At 39.5% G+C, this 24,304-nt stretch overlaps 1 protein-coding gene across 1 annotated transcript; it reads right to left on the minus strand.

Moving 5' to 3' along the window:
• Positions 1 to 251: 251 nt before the first annotated feature.
• Positions 252 to 21,722, minus strand: LOC135103171 (putative inactive tyrosine-protein kinase Wsck). Its single transcript, XM_064009264.1, has 9 exons — positions 21,609 to 21,722; positions 21,378 to 21,479; positions 20,514 to 20,522; positions 15,904 to 15,990; positions 15,580 to 15,690; positions 12,473 to 13,903; positions 11,815 to 12,114; positions 10,138 to 10,194; positions 252 to 6,704 (listed from the first exon to the last, which is right to left on the minus strand). Exons 1-9 carry the CDS (start codon positions 21,720 to 21,722, stop codon positions 6,159 to 6,161), a joined length of 2,757 nt encoding a protein of 918 aa, XP_063865334.1. The 3' UTR covers positions 252 to 6,158.
• Between the last annotated feature and the right edge of the window lie 2,582 nt (positions 21,723 to 24,304).

Consider the following 24,304-nt stretch of genomic DNA (forward strand, 5'->3'; position numbering starts at 1 on the left):
ATTATGCCTTTGTACCTTCTCACTGTGGGAAGAAAATACACAAGGGAAGGGATCCCCAGTTTCCTACTCCATTTCTTTTATGCTACATAAGGAATATGTTGGCTGGCTGTATTCTAATAACCCAGCCATGGAGTGTGGTTTGGTCACAGTCTTGTACCATAGTACCTGTAATCATTATTGCTTTTGTTCTTGATTCAAAGGTCCCCCTTCAATTATGTACTTCAGGTGTATGATGAAAGAAACTATAGGTACTAGTTCTGGACACATTTAATTTAACATGCATATTGTCAGTTTCATTCAGTACTACTAAATAACATCTTACCAAATGATATTAATATTTTGTGTGCTTACTGATTCCCAAAGATTTAAAAATACTGTTAAGATCTCAGTATTTTTTTATACAATTTTTAATTCAACTAAAAATGAAACAAGTATATATTAGGTTTTGTGAACAAATGTGAGTAAATTAACCATGACCTATGTATGCCCACTGCCTTCCCCAAATAAAGAGTACAAATGTATCATGCTTGAAACAGCACTGCACTAGTTTCTATCACTAAGTAATGTTTAAACATCTTGTGAAAAATAAAGAGCATCATGTCTTATCTCAGTATCCATGGTGCTGTCTAATAACCAGTGATTTTGTCAAACATTTCTCCACTCATTTTAATGATTGTGAAGGCTTTGGATGGTGCTCATAAAGGAATCCTTGATGCTAGTTAACAATGGAGTAAACTTCATCCTTCTTGGAAGTACTTAGGTAGCCCAGAGATTGCATTTCCAGCTACCATCCTGCACTTTAGAGGTGCTATAACTATATTAACTGAGAGATTGGTCTTTGTCTAGCTTCATACTAATAGAAAAGCTTGGTTAATACTATAAATTGGCAATATTCTCCATCCTGTTAAATTGTGGCACAAGGGTCCTACATTCCTGTCCCATCAATGACATCAGCATTCAACATCTTGCCAAACAGATTAAGATCACACATGTTACCAAGGTAATTTGCTCATAATATATCTAAATACAAGTGATTATTCTTCCTTATAACTCTCTAAAAGAATGGCCATGATAAACATTCTACAAGGCAGCTGTTCTACTTTTGACAGAGACCAATTGAGTACCCAGGAATGATACAGGCTCCGAAGAAGTGTCACGCATGCCTACACCAGCATGAACTTAAAGTTGCCTACCCATGCTTCAAACAAGTAGATTTCTTTTCCTGTGAAGAGGCAAAACTTAGCCCAAGTATTCTTTAAATAAACATGCTACTCAAGTGACCTACATATGTATAAGGCCTCTGACTAACAAGCAAAAAGGATTCCTCTGTGCATGTGCCTTAACTCAATCCAACTAATAAAGGAGGAGGATCTACAAGATCACTAAATTACAATACACAACTTTTCATTAAAATACACGTAAAGTAACATGCCTTGCAGAATCACTGCTGTCTACCACACAGGGTAATGCTGCTATACTACATGACCAGTATTTTGGTATCTTCCTGGGAACTTAATTTACAAAAAAAATTGCCTAAACAACAGATGAGAAACAAATCTGAAAATATCTCAACCATATCTCAACAATATCTGCAACCAAAAGCCTTGTAATGCAGCACTTGTTCTCAGTGCCAGTGAATACTAAGCATGAAATTCTTTAAATTTACACATGTGTAAAGCTATGAGATTCTCAACTGTTTCACAAAGGTAAAATGTTATGAGACTCCTAAGTACATTGGCAAAGGTGTTAAATATTAACTTTAAGACAACCAGTGTCCCAAATATGTAATCTATCAAAACTTAATACTATAATTATGGATTACAGCACTTCAATGATATTGTAAATGGCCTGAAAACCTTCTCTTTTCTAATTTGTATTCCTCTTTACATACTAAACAATTAAAGTACTTGAATTAATTTTCCATTGTCCATATTATTTAAGTAGTTAATTTTCATCAGTACCATTATTGTGTGATCAAGAAGAGAGCAACAGACACAAATCAACATGGTGTTTCAAAAATGATCTGCTGTCACATGTCACTCATTTCACAATAAGCTCAAAGCCAAGACCTTGGATCTAACATGCACAGCTGGCTGCCTCCACAAGCCAAAGTTGTGCAATCATGGGAGTGTGATTACATTTGCAGATTTGCATTGGTGATAAACTGAATGCAAATACGCAACTTTGCATATGAGGAGGTACTTCAGCACAGGTAAACCACAGCTATATATATATATATATATATATATATATATATATATATATATATATATATATATATATATATATATATATATATATTACCATTATTATAACTTCATATTCAAATGCTTTGTATTGATATAAACAAAACTGCAAATTTCAAGAAGTTTGTGATTATAAAAAGTCAATTTTTGTCTCTGATCCCCAGCTGTGCTTGTGTGGAAGACTAATTATTAGTATTAGTCCATCCCAGTTTGTGAAAACTAGAGTACAAATATACATCAAGCAATTTATTTTTGCTTTAACAAATATAAACATGGAATGAAACTTGAAATGGTTTTCTTATTCTTGAGACCTCTGCTCTTTCAATTATTTTAGCAATTACAACATTAATTAATTCTCTTATAGTTACATTATAATCACCATTTTTGTCCCCAATTGGCATCACAAAACCACTCTGAAGATCATATTCATAGACAACTCCATAACTGATAATAAACAATCTGTAGGAACTAATGCTTCTTAAATACATGCCAAAATTGTGCACTGTAAAGGCTGATATACACATGGCCAAGATGAAATGTCTGGTGTGTGTGTGTGTGTGTGTGTGTGTGTGTGTGTGTGTGTGTGTGTGTGTGTGTGTGTGTGTGTGTGTCACATGCAAGTATTGTCTCACCTGCACCCCCCAAATGCAGAAGTCAGCTTGGTAGCAAATGAAATGTGACAGTTAGCTATGTTGGGTATTGTTTATAGACAGAACATATCACTTGCTAAATGTGAAGATGTCTTAAGACATGAAACTTTCTATCAATTATGTGAAAAGCATTGAAATATGAATTTGAAATGTATTGCAATGGTGATCATACTGTTTATAGAAACATGAATTGTGAACTATAACCAAAGAAATACTGAAGATTACAAGAATAAGTAATAAAGAAGTCATTTGTAGAAATATTAAAGATTCCAACAGAAGAGCTGAAGTGTTCTTACAAAGATTCCAACAGAAGAGCTGAAGTGTTCTTACAATTGTTCAATTGTGACTAGAGTAGAGCAGTTTTAAAACATTAAGTACTGATATAAAAAGCTTTAAGTAATCATTACATATCTATCAAACGACGCACATAGTCATATATATGTTATACACATTGATGCTACAGAGTTACAGTACAAAACTAATAATTAATATGCAATCTGTAAAGACTGTTTTGTTTGAGTCTCTTGTACCAAGGAAGCCCTTTTGGGAATGTCTGTTCTGCATACTACCAACCACGTTTTCTTTTAAATAAAGGCACAAAGAAGTTGTCCTACACTAATCAAAATTACACAATAGTACAGTACAGTGATAACTCTTTGCTAACCTCCACAATGCAGTGACTGGTGTGACACATGGCTGTAGCTTCATAAAAAATTGCAATATGAGAGATGAAAGGCTCTTAGTCTTTCCTCTTACCCTACAGACCTAATGTACACCACAATGTTCAAAGGGCTTTTTTTTTTTTTTTTTTTTTTTTAAGCTCAAACAAAACTGATCTCACTGAAGTTAATTTTTAGAGAACTGAAGTTAATTTTTTGAGAAATGTTTGCCTTCACATTATTGTAATTAAAAGAGGAATGTATTTTTGCATTTTAATTGTGTAAAATCTTCCTTTTCTGCACTTATTTTGATCAATGTGGCAGAATTATCATTACTTATATTATGAACTGACTCGAACTTTGAATTTGGACTGTTTTCTCTTAGAATAGACATGCAAACAATGGAAACTTGCAACATGCCTTACTACAATACATTACACAATTGCAAATACTCATAATGTGGCAGCTTGGTCATCACATGCATTGGTTTGACAGCTGGCAGTCTGTCCACACAGCTTGTGTAGAAAATAATTGCACATTTGAGCATAGTGTGACTGTAATAGACACTGCTCCAATACATCCTTTGTAATAAGTTTCTGAAACAGAAAAGGAAAGGTTTCACTTATATTGTTTAAAAAATCTAACCCATAAAGTCACAAGCAAGTGCAAAAACTAAAAATATTTTGTCCTTACATTTCATTACCTAAAAAAAAAATAAATAAAATAAATAAATATAACATCTCACAAGTGTAGGTTCTCCCTGAGGATTACTGACGGCAAAATTAAGCAACAACCACATTACCACTGTCAGGTTACACCAAAAAAACAGAACCCTTAAAATACCTGGTCATAAATCATTATCCATTCAAAATCTGTATATCATAAATTTTTGACATTTCTACATGCACATGTGATAAAATTCCACTCAGCTTAATTGATTATTATATTGATAGTCAAGAATATGAATCATCCATCCCTTCCAAGCTAAGAATATAATTTCTAATGCACTTGCCCTCCTCAAGACCTTTTAGTTTTGGTAATTAACAATAAAACTGTGAAAATTAAAGTTTTCAAAGTACTGTAAATATTAGTCATGTCACACTTCATCCAACTCAACATTGCGTAATCATATGTCCATGCCACGTCATCTTCCATCACTCATACTAAGCAGAACAGATGCCTACGGTTCTTTAGAAAGAGACTGACATCAACATGCAGTAGCAGACCAATGATACTTGTAACATGACTACTTGTGTATTCTTTCTTTTCTTAACCTGTCCTTCCACATAAAACACATAGCAAATTTGTTAGGTTGTCTCCAGCAACATCATCTGCACTCACAACAGTTTGTGGTGCATGCTTTCAACAATGTAGTGAGACATTCTTTTTCTTAAACATTCTGCAGCTGTAAAGTTGTCAGTCAACATCAACAGTGATGCCCAATCTTTGGACTAGTTGCTTCTGAGTATAAAACCCATAAGGCTGATAGGCATCACATATGAACAAAGTATTTATAATGTGGTACCAAGGAAGCCTTGAGGAGAAATAAATGTGTTTACTAATAAGTTTAAAGGGAAAAGCTTATATCCTGGTACTTGAATACTTATTACATGAAAACATGACACCACCAAAATTTGATTTGATTAATATGTGCCTTCAAATCATTATGTCATAATACAGAATCCTTTAGATTACTTGAATAAACCTATTCTATATAGACGGTGATCATCATATCACAAACTGGTAGCAAGGATTAAGTAGCCTGGCTTCTACATTACAACCTCACGTATATAACCAAGAGAAAATATAAAAAATAATAAATAATTTCCTTTAAAATAATTGATTAATTATAAAAACCTTGCAGCTTAACACACACAGGGCCAAGCCTGTGCTGTCCAAGAAGATACAAGATCCAGACTCACCCAAATGATACAGTAACCCCACCCCTGTGTTACCTGAGTCACCACACCAGCTCCTAACACCTTGCTCGCTGTCCTTCACCTCAGTACCTTGCCTCACTCCTACCTCATACCTTGCTCTCTCACCTCACATACTAACAATCTAGTATACTTATTAACCAGTTCAAGAAGCCAGAGTGTTCTGGCCAAGGACTGTTTTAAGAGTGAAGGCCACAGCACTGTGATCTATGGGTGTGGGCTGTTATAGTGACCAAAGTGACATGATGCAACAACCATGTCTGCTACTCAAATTTAATATGAATGAATAAATGAATTTGTGTAAACACAAAGTTTTACAAAGTATTAACTGCTCTTATCACAAAAATGCATCAACATTCACACAAATTCACAAAAACAATACCCAAATTGTGCCATAAGACAAAATAAAATAAACACACTCAAGAGGTTGTGAAACATTTTGATTGAGTTGCAGAATTCTGCTAATACATAAAGCTTTTTTTGTGCATTCAATTGTCTCTTGGCACATGATAAATCTCTTCTATGCTTTGTGTTTGACAAATTTCTTCCTTGCATACAAGATTTCATGAATGTTTGCACACACATGCACACACAAACACCAATGGCTGGACACATACAGTGGTACAATCACCAAATTGCTACAAAATCCAAACACTGATACTCAGCTCAGTCCATGAATTCCAAATGAGGAGAATACGGTTCATACTGGAATGATGGGTACAGTGAAAACAAGAGGTGAGGAGTGATGTCATCCTCTGCCAACTGACGCAGGCTTGCCTCCACCTCAGGGAATGATGGCCGCTCATCCAAGTCATGCTGCCAACAGTTGAGCATCAGCTGGTACAACTCATCACCCACATACTGGGGCTGGGGCAGGCGCAGGCCCCGCATCACCCGACCACCAACCTCCTCTGTGCGTACATCTGAGTAAGGCGTTCCTCCCAGAGTGGTCACCTCCCACATGAGGCAGCCAAAGGACCACATGTCACTCTTGGGCGTGGACACCTTGCTGTGCAGCGTCTCCACAGAGTGCCATCGCCGGTAGTCTGGCACATACAGGTCATTGTGGTAATGGATGAGGCCAAAACCAGTAATTTTTGGGCGGGTGCCATCCACCATCACCACATTGCGAGCACAGAGCTGGCCATGCGTGGCCCCAAGGGCAGCAAGATGAGCCATGCCCTGAGCTATGCCAACCAAGAGCTCTATTGCCTGTGAAATAAACAAATTTAATTACAAACACTCTTTGATGATGGAATATCTATTTTGAAAGCTACTTTGTGTCTCATGACTAAATGTTGGCCATAGTATTTGAATACATTTGAAATATATTTGCATCATTAGAAAATAATGTTATCAGATATGTCAAATAACTGCAACGAAACTATATAATAAGTAATCTATTACTAAATGCCCATTACAAGCAGTGAGTATTAAATATTACAAGGTACAGGAAACTCCCATATGACTGTTATCCACGTATCCAGTGCATTCATATAACTGTTATCCATACATCCTGTGCAGAAGGCAAGTCCAGTCTATGAAGAGAGAGAGAGAGAGAGAGAGAGAGAGAGAGAGAGAGAGAGAGAGAGAGAGAGAGAGAGAGAGAGAGAGAGAGAGAGAGAGAGAGAGAGAGAGAGAGAGAGAGAGAGAGAGAGAGAGAGAGAGAGAGAGAGAGAGAGAGAGAGAAGCAAGCATCAGTGCATCCTTCAATCACGAGTAGCCCAATACTTATTGCTGCCACTCGTGGCCATTCCATAACAAGTTGTCATGGACCTTGAATTATGTACAGCACAATTCTAGTGAATCAAATAGGATACAGGGAGACTACTTAAAATCATTCACAAATTCAGATAAGTGAAATTTATTCCTGTAAATTTTCGCCAAGTAATAGTTTGGTTTTATTATGTGTGCCCCTCTAACATAGTCAGGTGATCAAACTGCAACATGGTGTGAGTGTGCAATCAAGAAAGAAAGATACTTAAAAGGATCATGTTTAGCAGCTGAAGAGGAAGAGGCTGACTGAAAACTTTCAATAGACCAATTATTCCACAACCATTGTCTGTAATTTAACACTTCTGATTTCATCTAGTTTTTGTATATTTATATATAAATTAAATGCAGTTACAAAGTTCAAGTATACTCAGTCTTTGCTAAATATTTAAGGCTCAACTGGGCAGAATAATGCTTTCATAATGATGTACAATGATGTCAGTATATTATTATTAAATCCAGGTTATCAGGTGTGCCTGAATGCATATAATGTTACAAGGTTACATGGGAGTTTACTGTATACAGCATTCAGCTGCCAGTGTTTGCCAAAGAGAACCTGTGAGGGTGTCTTTCAGTGCTGGGATTTGTCTGGTTAGTTTCATGAACCCTTCAGTGAGTCAACAAGTGGCAAGAAGTGAAGCATGACAGGACACATAAGTAGAAAGTTAATGAAAGAAGTAATGTCACTGTTCTCCTCAAAGAACAACAGAATCAACAGAAATGACACAAGTATCATAACCTCACCTCAATGTGAGCCACCAAGTCAGATAATGGCCTAAGTTTACAGCATGTTATTCAAATCAATGATCAAATCTATACAGGTAAGTCCTGGAAGTGCCAAATAGAGGCTACCTTTTTCTTTTTCATTGTTTCTTGTGAAAACCTTAAATTAAAGAAAATAAAAAGATATCAAACATCACTGGAATTCCATGCCTAGTGAAGGCAGCACTAACCCATCCTCAGGCTAGGCAGGGTGTCTTAGTGATCCTGTACAATAAGATGCCCACCTCTCAAAAGTTTCCAGCACTTATTGGCCAGTGGTCAGTCAGTGAACATATTTACAAGTTTATGCCTTCCATATCATTTTGGATTACCACAAAATGGTGATAAATATGGTATTAAAGAAAATTTTGAACATAAAATCAGACACGCAAATCCCTAATTAGGTAATGATAACAAGCTCTGTGAAAAAGTTACCCTGTCATGCCACAGTATATGCAATTCTATAATAACCCAGAAGAAGAGTTATGATTGAGGAAAATGAAAACACTGCCCGAGAGTGTTGGATAATGGTGCCTACAAACCTAAGAATAAAAAAAAAAAAAAAAAAAAAAAAAAAAAAAAAAAAAAAAAAAAAAAGAGGGGGCGGGGGGGGGGGGGCAGGGGGCTGGAAGTTTATGGGAACTGCAAGAGGAATATTATTCAAAGAACTTTTTTCCACGATGAATAATGATGAACAAAGATTTGAGTGCACATAACACCACAGGCTGAAAAACTGGTGTACATGTGGGCTCTACTTCAGATGAAATTTTCTAAAAATCTCATAAAGTTGATCACTATGCACAATCCCTTTTTGGGTTAAAAATGATAACCCACCACAAACAAAGGAAAATTAACATCTAAAAATGGAACCTGCCCACCAATGAAGTACATAACTTGCTTAACACTACTGGAATGAAAACTCACTTATCTATCTATCTATCTATCTGTATACCAAGCTAGTGATCCCACACGAGATGGCCCAGACAAACCACACACACACACACACACACACACACACACACACACACACACACACACACACACACACACACATCATTCATACTCTTACCCCCATCTGCCTCCATTAATAAGGAAGACTGCCCTGCTGCCACAGCCTAAACATTCAAGTAATCTTTCTCACCTGCCTCTCATCCTGCTTTGTATCCATCATACAGTTCTACCCACACATTTATCAATGATTCATACTGAGGACTCACTATGCAGGTTAGCAATTACAGTCTCTCCCCAAGACACTAATGTTGCTCAGGGATCTTGTTACTCATGATGTTTGGCTCACCTCACTCCTTCAAGCTACACACAAATATTATTGGCTGCATGAGATCTGATATGAGCCTGACCTGACACACACACACACACACACACACACTTACCTATCTTATTTGGAAAATGTTTGTTAAGTTACAACCTAGAAATAATGATGGAGTATTACAGGCAAACTTCCCATTGTTGGTTAGTTGTAAATATCCACATATTCTTCTGGCATGCTAACTTTCAGCCCAGTATGGTATCGTTTATCTGATAACCTTTACTTTTTATACAGGAAAATGTGGGTTGTATTTATGCCATCCAGTTTGTCGCTGGCACAGCACAATATGTGAATGACATAGACATTCTGCAGAAATATGCAAGTCAATACTGTAACATCATTTTGGCAGCAATAGTCACTAAGCGTACAAGCAACAAAATTCATACTTCTTGTGCCAAATGAGATGCACGTGCTGAGGGTCAAATATTTATAAAAAAAAAAAAAAAAAAAAAAAAAAAAAATGAAGATAGAGGTGCAGGAAAGGTGGTGGAAAGTGCAGAGTGAGGTAACATTACAACCACCTAATGTATAACAGATGTGAGACTTTGATCACTAACTGTGAAATGGCATATTGGCAGAGATCTCTGAACACTGATATCACTGCCAGTTACTTGTAAAACATTATCACTTCGTGTGTACTCAGATAACGATGACCTACTGCAGCAGAACAGCAAGCACTTGTACACTTAACCGTGGCAACCTGAGCTGCCCTCCCTGCCCCTACCATCCCCACCCACAAGCCTCCACCCAAGTGCTTCACAACAGTCATAAGCATTGTGTTACTTGTCGGTGTGGTGCTGGTACCTGTGATGCTGAGACAGGACTCTTCTCCAGCAGTTCCTAGTGTAGGAGTCAAAGATGAGGACCTTTTTAACACAACCAAATGAAGGCACACATTTCTCATTATCATCATACCCTCACTTCATATCTTTATCTTTCCTATTTTCAGCACAAATCATAATTTCAAATGATGTGAGAAGTATTTCTCTTATTCACTATGAAGGTTGGACACAGAATCATGATTTCATAATCTTATTAAAAACTATTCTAAAAACAATGTCATCATAAACTGAATCAGTGGCATAAGCAATCTAACCCCTAAAGGACCAGAGGCAGCTATAGCTGCTTAACAGGTGAGGAATGGAGACAGTTGTAACCACTTTGCAATTTTAACGCTAAATTTAGCTACTTTGTCAATTTTTGAAGTTCAGTCATTAATAATAATTCCTGTGAGCTAGTTAGGCTAATCTCTCAGTCTCTGCCCTGCTCTTATCATGGCCACACACAGCAAAAGCGATTCTGACAAGTCCAATTCCCTGCCCGCTCCCTCCCACCCTCACACCTCATCAAACATATCACCTGCTTGCACTCAACTACTTGCTACATGTCTTAGTGAGAGTGAAATAGGGCGGGAACTCAATAAAAGTGTTCAGCATGCATGAAGAGAGCTGAGGGCACCCATTTTCATTAGGTGCTAACCTTATCTGGTCAGGGAAAACAGACACATGGCAGGCAAGTGGTTCACTGCCTCCAAAAGCCTCTCCTCTTCAACTCACTCTCTCTCCAAAACTGCACATAAAGACTTCTACGTGGCATTGTTAGAAAGAGGAAGACTTGATGGTGAGTAAAAAGTCTATTTCATTCACTCTTCCATTAAAGGCTAATTTTAAGGTGTGTATGAATACAGGCTATTTTCGACATAAAGCGCTGTAAGGCCAGTCCTAGCGGGACAATAATCACCACCACCACCAGTCCTTCAGGGGTTAAGAACACAAGGCAAAGTCATAATGACTATAATCAATCCACTTACCACTTCTGGCTACTACAGGTTCATTCCTCCTACCACATTTTCTTTGTATTTTGCCACAAATATGCACATTAAAGAGATGATTGAATTTCACATCTCATTCCAGAATCATCTATTTAAGCTTCAAATAAAAAATACAATCCATCTGACAATAAGCAATCAATACCTGTGGCTTCAGGCAAATCATTAACACTGGAACTCCAGCTCCTAAGCAGCATTGTTAAAATCACGTCAGCAGCTCAAAACCAGAAAATTACTGTGTTGCTTTAACATATGTTACATTCATCCAGCCAAAACTGCTCCATTCCAAAAACTGAAAAATAAGCCTGTGAACTAAATGGCTAGTGATTTCCTGTATAGTAATTCATACATCATTAAACAAATAAGAAAAGTAGGAATTACTAGACTTCAACTGGCTAAAATGCATCACTTGGATTTGAAAGAGAAAAGACAAACCAATAAGCACAGAACAAATATCCATTTTCAGTTTCTTTATGATGAACACTTTAGTAAGTCTTACATACACCATCACTTGTATATAACAGAAAACCTAGGTATGTTCCCCCAAGTCTGGCCAGCCTCTGAGCACCAGCTTCCTCACCCCCCACCCACCACCACCACCACTACCAGAACCACCTTAATCTCACACTAACCTGAGTCTCCAGCAGTGTGGAAAACCTGCGATTCTTCTCAGCATAAACTGGATAATGCTGAACAGCACGGCTCTCCACCAGCTGTGTCTTCAGGGTGGACGTCTCGTACTCAAAGGCCACCGAGATAACACTGAACTCCTCCATCAGGCCCACCAGACCCACCACGTGAGGGTGGCTGCCAATGCGCACATGGGCATCAAACTCCCGAAGCATGAGTGTCTTACGGTTTCCACCTAAACTGTCATCTTCTATTCTCTGTACTAGCACATTCCTCTGGTTCCCTTTGTTGATTACCACACCCTGCAAGAGACCAAGACTTGATAACATTTTCTGGTTATTTTTAAAGGATGGTAAGCCATCCCTAGGTGGATAAAATTCAGTCACCATCACCACTGCCTCAAATTTCTAGTACTACACAGTGCTGAACAGTGAGGATTTTATTCCTCACTGTGGGGCATAACACAGTGATTCTCCAAGTGAGCTGATCTGTTTCTCCATCTGCAACTGCACAGAACATATTGCATCTGTGGAGAGAGAGAGAGAGAGAGAGAGAGAGAGAGAGAGAGAGAGAGAGAGAGAGAGAGAGAGAGAGAGAGAGAGAGAGAGAGAGAGAGAGAGAGAGAGAGAGAGAGAGAGAGAGAGATACTTGGTAACTCACCTTCCTCACATCCCCAAACTTGCCAGCACCAATGTCACCGACAACATTGAGTCCCTGGTGAGGAATGATCCACACTTTCTCCTTCAGCTGGCGGTAGTGGTCAGCCGGCGGCTTCTCCTCCTCCACGTAGTGAGCTGCCACACTGTACCCATTGTCCAGGTCCTGGTTGGGCTGCTGGGCATGTATGGCCAGCTCCTGATTCTCTGATGACCTGCGATTCTTGTTGACAATTATTCTCATGGCAATGTAAACGACAATGGAGGCAATGAGAAGGAAACCAAATATGCCAATGGCAATGGACAGACCCATTATAACCTTCTTATTCTGCTCCAGCTGGATGATTGCTGGAGATTTCTTTAACCCAGAGAAGTCATGAACCACCGAGTTCTCATGCTGCTCGTGTCCATGAGTGGAGTACGCTGTCTTGGTCTCATTCAGCGTGCTCACGACGCCCAGAATGACGTGATAGTCGACTCCTTCTCGCAGGGGAGCATTGTAGTATCTGCCATAGTGCTTGCCATCACCCACTTCAAATATGGTCTCAAAATTTTCTTTCGGCAACTGAGCAGCAATGTAGAATGGAAGTTTCTTGGAGTTTGCTGTGGAGAAGTCACCCAGCAACTCTGGCTGCAGCTCAGCACTCACCGTCTCATCTTTGACCACAACCTGGTATGCTGTGATGGGGCCATTGGTGGCAATGACTGGCTCCAGCTGCACCGTCATGGTGGTTGCTGTGCGGCTGATGACCTGAGGGGTGGCAGGGGTTTCTGGCTTGCCAACCTTGGTCCACATTTCCCTGGATATGGGATATCCCTTCCCCTCAGGTGAGGCAGCTCTGACCTCCACTCTATACTTGGTACCTGGATGGACATTTCTGAGAGAAGCTGAATGGGTATGAGCTGAATATGTCCAACTTCTTGTAACAAGTGAATCTCTATCACTGTAGGAGAAGAGAGGTTCTATTGTCACAAAGTATTCCAATATTTCAGAAAGTCCCTTGGCTGGTGCCTGCCATGTAATGTGCAAGGTGGATGGGTCACTGTCTACTTGAGTCAAGGAACGGGGAGGGCTAAGAATGTCATGTCCAGCCTCATACACACTCATGGCTCCCTCACCACCACAGAGGTGAGAACTTTCAGCAGAGCAGTGCAGATCACAACCATCTGAGCCACTAATGCTCAGAATATTTCCACACAGACAGTGAGTACCATTCAACAATGCAGCATAAGTCTTGTAGGCTGACTTGCATTCAGCCACACAAGCAGTTACACTCGTCCCACTGGAAGCATTTTTAGAGTGGTAAGTAAAATCCAGTCCTTCTGTGTCTTCTTTGTAGCATCCAACAGACATCATATCCTGTGCTAGGACACCAAGACTCAAAGACACTAGCACTTTCCCCAACACCAGCCATTCTCTCTTGATTCCCCCCATCTGAAATAAAGAGAAGAGAAAGCTGTGAGAGAAAAACACTTGTGTAGTAGCTACAGCAGTCCGTGAAATAAATAAAGTGAGCAGCTCAGCAATGAAACCCCACAAGGCACTTCATTGCAATAAAAACTTTCCATAAGTTCATGATGTTATTATCCACACAGGACAACCCAATGAAGATGCCAAAAACAGAAAAGTGAAGCCTCCAGAGAAGCAAGCATACCAATGTCTTGGTCTGGGCTTCAGCAGAGGGTGTTAGGGTATTTGGTGTCTGCATGATACAGTGTGGGCTTTTGCATGTGTGGCAGGATATTAGAGAGAGACAGAGTAGAGAATTCTTATGTCAGTCATGCTGACACTCTCATCACTGTCTGCCTTCTGCCAGTGATAAGTAACACTGTGAGCTGATCATACGGGTCAAAGACAGTAAGTTTCCTCAGCTCACTTTTGATCAATATTTTTTGGTAAATGAAGCATAGTGCAATTTGTGCTTCCCTGAGGAACTCAAAGGCAATAAAAAGATCTGTATCCCAGCAGGCTAAAGCTGTCAATCTGTGGCCTCCTTTCCCTGTGATATCCTGAAATTCTCCTTCACTGATAACCCGTGGTTCAATAAATAAATACACAAATGCTAAATGCATATTTTAGGCAACACTATGTTGTGTGTAACAGTGATTTTTTTTTTTTCCAATCAAATCGAAATTGTTCAGCAATGGATTTCCCTTCCACATTATGTAGGTAGTCAACAGTCCTCCCTTGGAAATACTTAAATAACTACTTTGTCTATTGGCCTACGTTGACCATTAATTAAATCGTGTAGTTTTAAGCAACTTTTTTTTTCTTTTTTGTTCCACAGCCAATGAAACAGTAAATTTACAGTTTAAGCCAATGTCCCCAATCTCTACCCATGGCCCACGGCGTTATTATTAATTTCCGACAAGTAGTGTAATCATTAGAAATGATGTGAATAGTGAGAAGAACAAAATGAGGTAGGTTATTACCACGTAGTGTGTAATGGCTTAAACTATAATAAAACCCTAACCTAACCTAACAACTGAAGTTCAGGCAACAATACACCATTTATGTTTACCTGTGGACTTAGAAAAAGTTGAGAGCGCTGTGCATTCTCAGGCCTATTGTGGCGTTATTATTAATTTCCGACAAGTAGTGTAATCATTAGAAATGATGTGAATAGTGAGAACAAAATGAGGTAGGTTATTACCACGTAGTGTGTAATGGCTTAAACTATAATAAAACCAATGAAACTAATTCCATTACTAATTAACATTTCACGTAAACAGTGAACTTGGTAATTGGTGAAACACTGTTCCAGTCATAACTGCGACATCTACTTTTGACCTCCTTCAGTGATGAATGAAGCTTCCATTTCGAACCTTCCCATCTCTGTCGTTTAGAATGTGGTGCCTAAAGCTTGGGAGCAGAGGAATATCTCAACATTCATCTCTTGGTGAGTCACCACTTCCTTCCGGTCAGGCCTCCCTGCTGGCGGCCGTGAGGTGTCACCACGGCTCACATATCGCCACGGGGCAAGAGCCACGGGTCAAGCAGCGCGTCCCTTCAAGGGCCAAGCTTTATTGTGTGTAGGAGGTGTGCCTGCTAAACACAGCGTGCCGCCGTGCCGCCGTACTGGCCATCACGCCCCGCCTCCCGCCGCTCACCTTAGCCTCAGTCACTACCTGGCGCCACTCTCCCGCCTCACGCCGACACTTTCCCGCCACTCCTGGCGTCCCCCACACAAGCTGACACCTCCAGGATGCTTCCCACACGTGCTAATGATGGAAGGGGTGGTCTCCCTACCTTGCAGCAGGTGTGCAGAGTTTACATCTTCACTCACTGCCTGTGTTGACGTCTCAGCCACGCCTGTGCTGCGACACAAACACTCACTCCTGCCAATGCCATGCCACAGACAAAGACCCTTTAAACACGATATTCTTTCCTTTAAAAGACGATTCAGTGAATGTACAAATTAAATTTATACTTACTATGTTTTCCTGTTTGTCCAACACTTCACCAATACAATCCCTTACCGAGGCGCGGTGAGTGACACATGCTGGCTCAGAGTGGCAGCACTGGTGGGTCCAAATTCAAGATTCTGGTATTGAACCACGCAAACATTAATTGTCTTATCATTGCGGGGTGTGAAATACTTACAAGCATTAGAAAAAATACAGATGTTCAGGCGCTCTCAGAATGATCTGAAGAATGCATGAGATAACATAATTTCTTTACCTATGCAGTACTTTGTAGTCACTGCAAGCAGCATTTTGCATTATTACTTACCTGTTACTTGTGTCTCTTGTTGATCTGGTCCTATTCGGCCGAAGCGTTCTGCAGGACCTATATATCTTATTATTATTATTTCTTTTTTCATATTTGCATATTTACCGATTAAGTAGAGTCAAGTCCTCCAAATCAAAACATTGGAAGAACACCTTGATTCAAACAACGTTATTCCGTCTGTGGCTCTCCGTATATTAAACTAATGCCTTCCAGTGGTTGCATCAAATATATGGTGGACAAGCCGTGGTCGATCATTGTTTGAGAAATAAGGGCACAAAAGTTGAACTTTATAAGCATTTAGTGGTCCAATAAGACCGGAATAATTGTTTCTCGCGGTGGAACTCCTTTGGCTAGCCTTGCAATTCTATTCAGGATATTCTGCAGCCTTTTCACTTGGTACGTTGACAACTTATAATAGATCCAGTTACAATGATGTATTCTGGTAACAACACTTGATAAACCCTTTTAACTGTCTTCATCCAAATACTTTTCAATGGAAGCAATATTTTTGAGATGGTATCTGGCAATCTTGACGTCGTTAATCTGACAGTTAAGTGACAAGTTGAAATCAAGTAAAACTCCCAATTAAGTCACAGACATCATCTGCCATTGTCAATGAAATACATTTTAACAAGACTTCTTAAACTTTATTTTCTACCAACAAGCATATATACATATTCAATTTCATTTTCATTGAAATTCAAATGCGCATAATCCATCCACTCCTTAACATACTAAAGAACATTATTTATCTTATCAACGGTATTGTCAATGTTAGTTATAGAAAAATAGAACTGCGAGTAATAGATACCAGCAGTCATAACATATTCTCTACATTTTTTTTTTTTTTATGTAGGAAGGATACTGGCCAAGGGCAACAAAAATCTACTAAAAAAAAATGTCCACTGAAATGCCAGTCCCATAAAAGGGTCAAAGCAGTGGTCAAAAATTGGTGGATAAGTGTCTTGAAACCTCCCTCTTGAAGGAATTCAAGTCATAGGAAGGTGGAAATACAGAAGCAGGCAGGGAGTTCCAGAGTTTACCAGAGAAAGGGATGAATGATTGAGAATACTGGTTAACTCTTGCGTTAGAGAGGTGGACAGAATAGGGGTGAGAGAAAGAAGAAAGTCTTGTGCAGCGAGGCCGCGGAAGGAGGGGAGGCATTCAGTTAGCAAGATCAGAAGAGCAGTTGGCATGAAAATAGCGGTAGAAGACAGCTAGATATGCAACATTGCGGCGGTGAGAGAGGGGCTGAAGACAGTCAGTTAGAGGAGAGGAGTTGATGAGACGGAAAGCTTTTGATTCCACCCTGTCTAGAAGAGCAGTACGAGTGGAACCCCCCAGACATGTGAAGCATACTCCATACATGGACGGATAAGACCCTTGTACAGAGTTAGCAGCTGGGGGGGTGAGAAAAACTGGCGGAGACGTCTCAGAACACCTAACTTCATAGAAGCTGTTTTAGCTAGAGATGAGATGTGAAGTTTCCAGTTCAGATTATAAGTAAAGGACAGACCGAGGTGTTCAGTGTAGAAGAGGGGGACAGTTGAGTGTCATTGAAGAAGAGGGGATAGTTGTCTGGAAGGTTGTGTCGAGTTGATAGATGGAGGAATTGAGTTTTTGAGGCATTGAACAATACCAAGTTTGCTCTGCCCCAATCAGAAATTTTAGAAAGATCAGAAGTCAGGCGTTCTGTGGCTTCCCTGCGTGATATGTTTACCTCCTGAAGGGTTGGACGTCTATGAAAAGACGTGGAAAAGTGCAGGGTGGTATCATCAGCATAGGAGTGGATAGGACAAGAAGTTTGGTTTAGAAGATCATTAATGAATAATAAGAAGAGAGTGGGTGACAGGACAGAACCCTGAGGAACACCACTGTTAATAGATTTAGGAGAAGAACAGTGACCGTCTACCACAGCAGCAATAGAACGGTCAGAAAGGAAACTTGAGATGAAGTTACAGAGAGAAGGATAGAAACCGAAGGAGGGTAGTTTGGAAATCAAAGCTTTGTGCCAGACTCTATCAAAGGCTTTTGATATGTCCAAGGCAACAGCAAAAGTTTCACCAAAGTCTCTAAAAGAGGATGACCAAGACTCAGTAAGGAAAGCCAGAAGATCACCAGTAGAGCGGCCTTGACGGAACCCATACTGGCGATCAGATAGAAGGTGATAGAAGTGATAGATGTTTAAGAATCTTCCTGTTGAGGATAGATTCAAAAACTTTAGATAAGCAGGAAATTAAAGCAATAGGACGGTAGTTTGAGGGATTAGAGCGGTCACCCTTTTTAAGAACAGGTTGAAGGTAGGCAAACTTCCAGCAAGAAGGAAAGGTAGATGTTGACAGACAGAGCTGAAAGAGTTTGACTAGGCAAGGTGCAAGCACGGAGGCACAGTTTCGGAGAACAATAGGAGGGACTCCATCAGGTCCATAAGCCTTCCGAGGGTTTAGGCCAGCGAGGGCATGGAAAACATCATTGCGAAGAATTTTAATACGTGGCATGAAGTAGTCAGAGGGTGGAGGAGAGGGAGGAACAAGCCCAGAATCGTCCAAGGTAGAGTTTCTAGCAAAGGTTTGAGCAAAGAGTTCAGCTTTAGAAATAGATGTGATAGCAGTAGTGCCATCTGGTTGAAGTAGAGGAGGGAAAGAAGAAGAAGCAAAGTTACTGGAGATATTTTTGGCTAGATGCCAGAAATCACGAGGGGAGTTAGATCTTGAAAGGTTTTGACATTTTCTGTTAATGAAGGAGTTTTTGGCTAGTTGGAGAACAGACTTGGCATGGTTCCGGGCAGAAATATAAAGTGCATGAGATTCTGGTGATGGAAGGCTTAAGTACCTTTTGTGGGCCACCTCTCTATCATGTATAGCACGAGAACAAGCTGTGTTAAACCAAGGTTTAGAAGGTTTAGGACGAGAAAAAGAGTGAGGAATGTACGCCTCCATGCCAGACACTATCACCTCTGTTATGCGCTCAGCACACAAAGACGGGTCTCTGACACGGAAGCAGTAGTCATTCCAAGGAAAATCAGCAAAATACCTCCTCATGTCTCCCCAATTAGCAGAGGCAAAACGCCAGAGGCACCTTCGCTTAGGGGGATCCTGAGGAGGGATTGGAGTGATAGGACAAGATAAAGATATGAGATTGTGATCGGAGGAGCCCAATGGAGAAGAAAGGGTGACAGCATAAGCAGAAGGATTAGAGGTCAGGAAAAGGTCAAGAATGTTGGGCGTCTCTCCAAGACGGTCAGGAATACGAGTAGGGTGTTGCACCAATTGCTCTAGGTCATGGAGGATAGCAAAGTTGTAGGCTAGTTCACCAGGATAGTCAGTGAAGGGAGAGGAAAGCCAAAGCTGGTGGTGAACATTGAAGTCTCCAAGAATGGAGATCTCTGCAAAAGGGAAGAGGGTCAGAATGTGCTCCACTTTGGAAGTTAAGTAGTCAAAGAATTTCTTATAGTCAGAGGAGTTAGGAGAGAGGTATACAGCACAGATAAATTTAGTATGAGAATGACTCTGTAGTCGTAACCAGATGGTGGAAAACTCGGAAGATTCAAGAGCGTGGGCACGAGAGCAGGTTAAGTCATTGCGCACATAAACACAGCATCCAGCTTTGGATCGAAAATGAGGATAGAGAAAGTAGGAGGGAACAGAAAAGGGGCTACTGTCAGTTGCCTCAGACACCTGAGTTTCAGTGAGGAAAAGAAGATGAGGTTTAGAAGAGGAGAGGTGGTGTTCTACAGATTGAAAATTAGATCTTAGACCGCGAATGTTGCAGAAGTTAATGAAGAAAACGTTGAGGGGGGTGTCAAGACACTTAGGGTCGTCGACGGAAAGGCAGTCCGACCTGGGGACATTTATGGTCCCCTCCCCAGATGGGGACTCCGAGGCTGGTGTAGGAGTCGCCATGAGTTTAAAATTTTTGAGTGAAGGGTGTGTGTGTTATTAAGTGCTTGTAGTTTTGTGTGGAGGAAGAGAGTTGTCCTTAGAGGGCAGGCTGTGACTGTCCCCTTGTCTTGTGAGACACAAAGGGAAACGTTCAGTGAGGTCACAGCTGAGTTTAATGATAAGTTCACAGCACCCCTTGAACAGTGCTTTAGACCTCACTGGGAGTAATTATCGTTTCGGCAGGTGTCTACTGCCTCCTCCTTTAGGTGTACATGTACATTATGCTACATGTACATTATGCTCTCGATGTGAAGGCTGCACATTAAGGATTACACGTCCCTTGCTACATATCATTCACTAGCCGGATACTACTAGCTTAACCCTTGTAACACTTTTGAGGGAAAGCAAATAAGTTATGCGACATCACTCACCACGTTGTCCTGTAGGTGTGTGAAGCTTCAGTTGTGTTATGAGGTTGTCTTGTATTTCACCTCTTCATGTCTTGCAACAGTAAACTGGGAGGAAAGGCATGGCAGGAATTTGGTATTGTCTGCTTTTAGTAAATGCTGTGCAACACCTTCTATCCTATATAGAAAAAAATATAATCTTTATTCATATACATAATACACAGGCCAGAATGATGTCCACTGTTAGACACAGAAAACATACCAACTTGTGTAACTCGAGATTCTCGATATTCCATGACATAATCTCTCTCTCTCTCTCTCTCTCTCTCTCTCTCTCTCTCTCTCTCTCTCTCTCTCTCTCTCTCTCTCTCTCTCTCTCTCTTCGCACCTTTAGCTCCCATGGATGCTAATGATATATTCGTTTCACTTTCTAATTCCCCGTGATCTGGTCTGGTCTTGGCTTGGTGGAGACGACGAGAACCTTGATAAAGTGTTCTGTTACGGTTTTATGGTCTGATACCTTAACTTAGTGTCCCTCTCGTTAGGAGACTGTGCTTTCATTTTCCCCGAAAGCTGGTCGGATATCAAGAAGATAAATTTGGTTAGACCACATCTAGTAAAGTGTGCTAACCAAATAAATAATGATGATGATGATGATGACGATGATGATAATACTACTACTACTACTAATAATAATGATAATAATGATAATAATGATAATAATAATAATAATGATAATAATAATAATAATAACAATAATAATAATAATAATAATAACAATAATAATAATAATATGTTTATTTCACCATCAGGTTTATCTTACAATATGAAACAAACAAAACTGAAGAACTATATGCTTATGAACCACACTACATAATTATGTATTACTGCACTGTGGACCTTATCACAGGTCCTCAGCCACTCCCAGTGAATTGACGCCCCACATGTGCACATGCAGGTGTTCCTGACGGAGGTGATGATGGAGTTATCCTGTTAGTACACCCCACCCATCATGCTGAACGCATATGCTGCCAAGACATCTCATGTCATGACCAGGCTTCTTGAATAACTCCATCACCTCCTGGGTACAGAAAGAATGTCCTAGGTAGGCCTACCTACCACCATGCTGTGTCTGGTCTGCCTCCTGATGCCCTCATCATCAATCATGTCCTTGGTTAGTACGCACGTGCCTAAGATACTCGAAGGTGTTGACAAACTTGAATGCACACCCATTATGGGTTTGTTCGTATAGTGCCCTTATATAGTAAAGGCCATAGGGAAAATATGTAGAACATAGCATGCAAATTAGCTCTTTCCTCGGAAAACTAGTGGAAATACCTAGAGCATAAGAACACGAAATGGTATCATAGAAAATTACAAGATTTTATGGAAGTTTATGATAAGGAAGTATGTCAGGACCTTCTCATTATACTGGAAGAAGGTCATATAACTAGAGGCCACCGTAAGATAATCCACAAAACGAGGATCAGTGATCGTGAATTTAATCAAATGTTTCTTTGTTTCATCTCAACTTCTAACAGACAATGTTGAAATTGCTAGTGTTTTCAGGGATATTTTCATGACTAGTGATTGTTTAACAAGAAATCAGCATATTACCATTGGGTAAAACACCCATGAAAAGGCGCCCAATCATCTCTGTGGCTTTTGAAAGTAGTCCCTGTGAGAACCCAAGGCAATGAAAAATACGGATCCAGACTAAATAAACATAAAAACAATTTTCCATTTGGAATGTTGTATCCAATACGCTGTGGTTCGACGCGCTTTTTCGTCATCCTCCCACTTCAAAATGGAAAACTGATATATTATTAAAAAAAACTTTACTGTTTCACTACCTGTTAACTTCGTGGTGTTGTCGTCTCGTACCCTCACTCGTCACATAATATGTTTGATGAGTCTTGTATTCTCTTTCTTGAAAAAAAAAAAGAATTTATGGATTTAATTTTGTATTGTTACATAATGTGTTGTACTTCAGTGATATATGGGGTTTGTATCCGGAATAACAAAAAATATTATTAACATACTATACTTAATTATGTTTAGAGGCGTATAAACATGTGCTATTTGAGCGACTAATGACGAAATTGGTAATTATTTTACTAACTCCAATGCCTGACCTCCAGAGTGCCTCTAACAGTGCCACATGGCGCATCTGCACGACTCTCTCTCTCTCTCTCTCTCTGCATGTGTGTGTGTGTGTGTGTGTGTGTACTTCTAATCCATGTATTCCTTCATATCATCTTTAACTTTATTCCTTCCCTTTTTTATATCCTTTCACCTTTCACGCACACAAAAAAAAAAAAAAAAAAAAAAAAAAATATGAAATATGAAAGGGTAAGAAAAGAAATAAATAAAGTTAAGGATGATATGAAATAAAGGAATTCATGAACAAATGGATGAAAGGCGGGAAGGAGGAAGGGAGGGAGGCCAGGAAAGCCAGGCCCTGGTCACCCAGTGACCTGACCGGTGACCCGGGCTAGAATCACACACACACACACACACACACACACACACACACACACACACACACACACAGAGAGAGAGAGAGAGAGAGAGAGAGAGAGAGAGAGAGAGAGAGAGAGAGAGAGAGAGAGAGAGAGAGGTCAGGTCAAGAGTAGCATGCAGATGTGGCAAAGAAACATGGATAATATATATATATATATATATATATATATATATATATATATATATATATATATATATATATATATATATATATATATATATATATATATATATATATATATATATATATATATATATATATATATATATATATATATATATATATATATATATATATATATATATATATATATATATATATATATATATATATATATATATATATATATATATATATATATATATATATATATATATATATATATATATATATATATATATATATATATATATATATATATATATATATATATATATATATATATATATATATATATATATATATATATATATATATATATAGTGTGTGTGTGTGTGTGTGTGTGTTAGTTAAGGTGGTATGGAGCATAAAAATTGGAAATTGATAACAATATATCAACATTGAGTAGGACAAGACACGCCTGGACCCAGGAGGGAAGTGTGTGTGTGTGTGTGTGTGCTATTTACATCCAAGGCTGCTGGTGTGTGTCCAGACGGCAGCCGTCACGTTTTCTGTGTCATTGACCCACATGTCACGCAGTATCACTTCCTCCCTATCAGTAACAGCTAGCCGCCTGGAGTACGTACCTACATGCTCAACCATATTGTAAGAGCACTATTACAACTAAGTACGCAAAACTGGTAAAGCCTTTTACATTTTCATCTTGACTAAACACGTCTTATTCTTTTCTTATTATTATAGTTTTTTTTCAGTCTTTAGCTGACCAATGAGTATGTAGCTACACACGCACACACACACAAAGAAGCAGTGTAATTAACCATGCCACCACCGCATCTCAGCTTAGTGCGAGTCCACCAGTCTTGTATCAGCAACTTGAAATGTAAGGATAGGTCATGCTGATTCACCAGTTTGATTAGAATCCCCATCAATTAAACGTATGTGTCTTGGTCTTTTTATAATGAGTTTGAACCATGATAAGAATTGTGATCACGTGAACACAGAGTGATGTAAACAAGGAGACACGTGCTCTGACCGTGGCCACGACTTCTGCCCCTCTCCTCTATGCTCAATAAATCACCACACAGAACCTCGCCACTGACACCACACAAATGTATACATTTAATAACACCATACATCAAATGTCATGAAAGTGGAGTGGTGATGGAATGTC

The sequence above is a fragment of the Scylla paramamosain genome, chromosome 8 (assembly GCF_035594125.1).
Source record: "Scylla paramamosain isolate STU-SP2022 chromosome 8, ASM3559412v1, whole genome shotgun sequence".
Taxonomy (NCBI): domain Eukaryota; kingdom Metazoa; phylum Arthropoda; class Malacostraca; order Decapoda; family Portunidae; genus Scylla; species Scylla paramamosain.